The following is a 6000-nucleotide window of genomic DNA, read 5'->3' on the forward strand; positions in this document are numbered from 1 at the left end:
AGCGAGCAGGGAAGAGAACACCTTTCCGAAGAGTCTGAGTTCAAGGCACCAACTTTGTATCACTGCGCATTCCCCAGACTGTCTCAGCTGGGGAGCAGGGATCTTCCCTCCTGCTGGCACACTGGTCCTTCCTAGTTACTTAAGACGGGGGGCGGGGTGGTGGTGCAGGCTGGTTGGCACGGCTCCTGAAGATGAAGGAGGGCACAGAGGAAAATAGATGTGGGCAAACGGAAATGATAAAGGGGAAAAAATATCGCCAGTTCTAAGTTTATGGGTGACAAGACAATCGATTCCTTTTCACCCAGGGGCAGAACATGCCTCTTCTTTGCAGGAGGCAAATTGTGCTGTGACATTTTCCCTCTCTGCACAAAGCACGGACAAGCGGTCCTGACAGCTGATGGAAGAGGCATCCCCAGCAAGAGAGAAACCCACAAGCAGCACACACTGGCAGCTCGCCATTTCTTTGTGGGGAGCCAGGCCCGGGGACGTTGGCAGGGGTGGAAATGGAGGCATGCCATTTGGTCTTTCTACTGCCACCTTAGGAAAGATAAATAAATATTTAATCTCCAGCTCCACGAAAAGCCCAAACTTTCAAAGGAGAGGAGATAACAGCGTATTGCTGACATCGATTATACTTGGAATTCACTCTCTAAAGGGTTACGAGAACAAGTAAAAGTGAATGAATATCAGACAGATTGGGAGAGAAAAGACAACTGAAAGGGACTTTAAGAGTTTTGACTTAAATGTTTTTGCCACGAAAGTCTTCAGAGCGCTCTTTGGAGCTCTCCTTCCATAGGGGGACTAAGACAACGGGAACAGGAAGCATGGAAATTGTGTTTCCAGAAACTCTAAAATGACACATAGGCTCCCACTGGGAGAGGTTCTGGGCAGCAGATGGAGGTGTCACCGGAGCGCCAGATAAAGACCTAAAAAGAACCCTGGACATTTGTTTTCTCTGAGAGGAGAGGCATCCCTGAGTCCCTGCACATTTCCTTGGAAAGCATCCCAGGAGGAAGTGTGTGCACGAGGTCGGGGGGGGGTGTCAAATAGGTGACTCGGTGGGGCATGCCAGGCAACTTCAGTCAGGGGGATGTCTGCGGGTGTCGCCTCGGGCCCGAGGGCTAGTCCTCTCACGACCTCTCGGAAGTGGATGCACTCTAACTAATAACTTGAGAAATATATGGCGCTAGGTAGAGGTGGGCACAGTATAGAAACTGATCATATAGGTGTAGGGTCAAATAGAATCCTCTGGGGAATTCACAATACTCAGGACAACATCCACATTAAAACACATGTCTACAGATCAAGTCAAAAAGTAGCATATCACAAAAGTCCATAAAAAGCATCCCACTTGGCCCTTAATTCCTGTCATCAGATGCTGTCTATTCACGAAACCTACAGTGTCCAGTGATTTAGGGTATTTTGACTGGCTACATCCACTTTGTCTTATCATCTCTCTTTAGACCTATATTGGAGCCCCGTGGGCCCTGACATCTACCGTTGGGTAGGGTGGGCAGTGCTGGCTAAGCTCGGAACACTCAGGAATCACAAGGAAGTAGGCATTGCAGGATGCTGTGGTTTCTTCCTAGTGCTCTCAGGGCTAAGGGTGGATGAAACGGAGCGTTTAACCTCCACAGGTAAATATTTAATGATTCATACGAGACAGCGAAGAAACAGCTCCGGTACTGAGAGAGGGATAAGCAAAGCAGAAGATGCATACTGTGATGATTCAGACAGCCAAAGAGGCACTCAGACACCAAAGGCTTCTTATGCCAATCTAGAGGAGAATCACAGCTCCAGCTTTCCAACAACATAGGAGGATTAAAATGTGCGCAGGTCCCACGAACGTTTGTGGAGGGGGGCATGGTGGACTCCTCCTTGTAGGGATTCTACAGGCAACTTCCTGAGTAAATTGGGAAGAGGCAAAGGAGAATGGGAGTGTGAGTGTGAGTGAGTTTGTGTGTGTGTGTGTGTGTGTGTGTGTGTGTGTGTATGTGTCCATAAGCAAGCACACAGGCATCCAAGAAGGAGGGTAATCTCACAAAATGGTAATATAACCCAAACTGTTTCTGTACCAGTGTTCTGAGATAGTTCTTATTCATTCAGCCTGAAAACTCTAGGGAAGGCAATTTATCTTCCTGCTGCTGTAGGGAGCCCTGGTGAGATGCACACTACCATATGAATACATGAGTGTGTGCGTGTGTGTGTGTGTGTGTGTGTGTGTGTACACATTGAAATGGGAGCATACACACTGTTATGGGTGAAAGGCCCCCCCGGGTTTAATCAGGATGGCCATGAGCAAAGTTTGGTAAGGGGGAAATCTGCAGTGACCGTAAGTACCAATGAAAGAGCAGAGGAAGGAGGCGTGGGTTTTTGCTTACATTTGGCTTCTCCTTGACAGGGAAAGAAAAAGAGACATGCTGTTTGCTTGCAAAGCCAGCCACCCATGGCGGTGCTCTGCTTTCTTGAAAACTTTTACCCTTCATTTAATCAACAGATGGACAAGCTCTGTTGTGGATTTTTCTGAGAGTCCTGTCCCTCCCGGAGCCGTGCTGGCTGGCACAAATGCTGCCTCAGATGGCAGAGGGCTGCTTTACTTCTCCCCTTTGAACTCAATTCCACAGGTGACTTTTGATGCCTTTGGCTAAGTAGGCACTCACCGTCCCTCCCGAGATCGCCCTCCCCTCCCTCCAGCATGCCAGCACCCACCCCTCTTTTTGGCAGGGAGCCAGACCAGAGGTAGCAAAGTTCTTTAGGGCGGGGGGGGAGGGGGGGATGTCCACCAGCCTCTCTGCCCCTGCTAGGTTGCACAAAGTAAACAATCAGCACCAGGGGCGACCTTTCACTTTAGACCCTGAATCCGGGGCGGTGTAGGTTTCAGAATTCAGCCGTATTCCGAGAACCCGATTCCATTCAATGAAACTCTTGACAAGCTTTTCCCCACCATCGCAAATTACCCCCACGGTGCAATGGGTAATTGCGGCCCCTTCTGCAACCGAGCAAAACCAGCACACACTGGCTTCTGAATCCACTCCTGCAAGTCAGACCTTATTGGAGCTGAAATATCCACCTCAACAAAGCTCTCCTTCCCGACCCTCTCCTTCTCCCAAACCTGAGTCTGAAGGAGAGGTGCCCAGAAGTTCAGCGCGGCATAGCCACACAGATACTGCCTCATTAACATCCCAGGAGCATAAAGAACTCATTTGCATCGGAGAGTTTGAGCTGGATGTTGACAAGTGAGAGGAGAAAGTCACCCCTCCTACACCCCTTCCTTCCAAAGGAAAAGAAACAGTACCATCTTGTTGCATTGGCAAAGGCAAAGAAGCCACGCCAGCGCATCTCGGACGCATCGATCGGCTCGACTTTCCGAAGCCGGCCCACGCTCCTGCCCCTTAGCCTCCCGCGCCCCGCCAACCCAGCCGACTTTCTTTGCAACTCCGGCCGCCCGCCCGGGGGGTCCTACCTTGACTGAAAAGGAAGAAGCACACGAAGAGCAGATCGAGCTGGAAAGGTTTCATTCCTCAGCGCAGTGAGGGAGAGCCGGCGGGGCAACTTGGGCTGGCAGTTAGTTTCTCCTCCCGGGCGGCTCGCCGTGCTCAGCCTCCGCCGCGGTCCTCCCGGGTTCGCGCCAACCATCGGGCTGTCCGTGCGTCGGTCCCTCGGCGCGGCGCCGCTCTCCTCGGGGCCTCCGGGTCTCCGCAGCCTGCCGGGGCCAGTGGCCGGGCTCCTAGCCGCCGCGGGAAGCCGGGCTCGTCAGCGACGTCCCCGCTCGGAGCGGATCCATTCTGTGGCTCTCGGCAGCCCCGGCGCACGGCTTGGCTTCCTCCGGCGGCGGGCTCCTCCCACAGCGAGCTCGGGAGCGGGCGGGCGCGGGAGCCAGTGACGAGTGACAGAAGGGCTCCTTTCACTGAAGCTGGGGCGGGGGGGCGAGGGAGGAGGAACAGGTCATAATTAAAGAGGAAACACTTGGAAAAAGGAGATCTATGCAAAGCAGAGGGCCGACTGGGAGGCTCTGCTCTCTCTTCCCTTCTCCTTTCCCCCCCCTAAAGAGGGGGAAATGCAGCTTTTGTCACCATTATTGGCCAAAAGGCATCTTGAACAGGGAGCCGACTGTGACTTTTTGTCCACACCACATAATGTTGTTCAACGGGAATGAAGTTGAGGGGGACTATATGCAGGCACACGCATTAAAATATGTGTGCCCTGCCTTTGCACGGGGGATTGGGAACTGGCTGAAAGGGAAAGAGCGAAGCCGCGAGGGGTGGGGGTGGGGGGGGTGCATCTTTCCCCGGGAAGGACTTGGCCAATGTGTGCAGCTGGAGTCTCGGAGTTGGGGAAGAGATAAGCACGTTTTACATTTTTTGGAGACTTTCCTAGAAAGGGGAGGTAGGTCATAAAAACCCGAACATCTAGACCTTAGCTGCTTTGCACTAGTCCTCCAAAACAAAATGAAGGAACTAGAGGGAAATCAAGCAGGTCTGTGACACATGCCCATTTGTTATTATTACCATCCTGGTTTGTGCATTTTTCAACAAGGAGAGAGGGGAGTAGCCTGTCTTTGCATTTGCAGCCTCTCCTCTAATAAGCACTCCATCACTCTTAGAGTGTCTTTTTCTCCAAGAGGTGCTGTGAATGCTATCGCGAAGGAGAGGCCAAGGTCATAGGCAACTGCCTGGGAAGGACCTTCAGGTCTTTTACCTGTCGTGAAGCCCACACTCGAATCAAACTCTGTTTTCCTCCAGGATAACAAACAATTTCTCTAGGTCTGTTTCCTTGGTGGACATTTAGATATACCTGGGATAAGCAGGCACTGGGGGAGCTAAAATCCCAGGCACAGACCATGCCTTCTGGAACTCACAGTTTATTGTGGAAGCAGAGTATACACATGAGATACAAACTATAAGGATAGTTACAACTGAGTATAATATGCAGCATTATACAGAAGAGGGGGGGCTAAAGAGTAGGGGGAGAAAACTGGAAGATGCTCTCTTGATGAGCGCCTTTCAGTACAAAATCATTCATTGCTTTTTTCAGTCACTGGACCTTGGGGAAGTTTTTGGGAAACTCTTAGCCTTCCTTCCATCAGTATTACGTACTTGGGGGATTTTACTGACTTCAAGGCACATTCCAACTCCAAGTTTCCATGTGGATGTTAACTTTAAAAATGTATCCCCTGGTATTGATGAACAAGAAAAGAGAAGTAGGGCCCCATGAGTAAAGTGTGTGCTGGTAGGGGCTTACTTGTATCTGGTAGTTGACATCAAAGATCTACAAATTAGTAGGTGTCTGCTTTGTTGACTTTTCTATTCTTAACTTAATAGTTTATTTAACTGCATCCTTTAGAGGCTGTTAAACAGATCAAAGGGAAATTTGTAAGCAAGCTTTGGGGGAGAAAAGAAATGCTGAGCAACAGAAACCAAGAGGACCCAAAAGAGACACACCATCAGCTAAATTAGCAAACAAGGTACAGAAACAAAGTGTCAGCACAGCCTCAGCCCCGATGAGTCGATGACAGAGAAGACAGTGAAGCAGAAGAGGCAAATCAGAAACACATACGCAAGATGAATGATGATTCCAAACAACCTATGTCAGACAACATGGTAAGAGTGAGAACATGGCATGTAGAGTGCTTTAACTTTAGTAGGAGCTCTCCATTAAACCTACTGGGTGAGGGGAGAAATTTAAGGTCTGGGCACCATTCCTAAGGCAAGCCTTGCAGTGAATAAGACTAATAATATGAGAATGTACACCCTACCTCACAAAGCAACACTGGATGTTTTAACTAACATTTATCCTTTAAGCTGCTGTTTGATTTTGACTGCTAATTCCTAAGTGGCCTGGGGCCCAGATTTGCTTAATTCAGCCCCCAGGGAAATATTACAAAACCAGGGTAGTGAAGCTAGTGAACTGTGCAATACACGCAAATCAGGCCCACGTACAGGCGTGTGCTCACCACACACACACACACACACACACACACACACACACACACACACACAC

General features: G+C 50.0%; 1 protein-coding gene across 4 annotated transcripts in view; it reads right to left on the bottom strand.

Moving 5' to 3' along the window:
• KIRREL3 (kirre like nephrin family adhesion molecule 3) overlaps window positions 1-6000 on the bottom strand; it is a 541225-nt gene that overhangs the window by 534569 nt on the left and 656 nt on the right. For all 4 annotated transcript variants that reach the window (XM_073903960.1, XM_073903961.1, XM_073903959.1 and 1 more), the window contains exon 2: window positions 3464-3913. In XM_073903960.1, coding sequence (XP_073760061.1) covers window positions 3464-3518 — 55 coding nt within the window. In that variant the 5' untranslated portion in view covers window positions 3519-3913. The remainder of the gene's footprint in view (window positions 1-3463; window positions 3914-6000) is intronic.

This window comes from Callorhinus ursinus, unplaced genomic scaffold (assembly GCF_003265705.2).
Source record: "Callorhinus ursinus isolate GAN/ISIS: 27379988/994484 unplaced genomic scaffold, GSC_fseal_2.0 scaffold19, whole genome shotgun sequence".
Taxonomy (NCBI): Eukaryota; Metazoa; Chordata; class Mammalia; order Carnivora; family Otariidae; genus Callorhinus; species Callorhinus ursinus.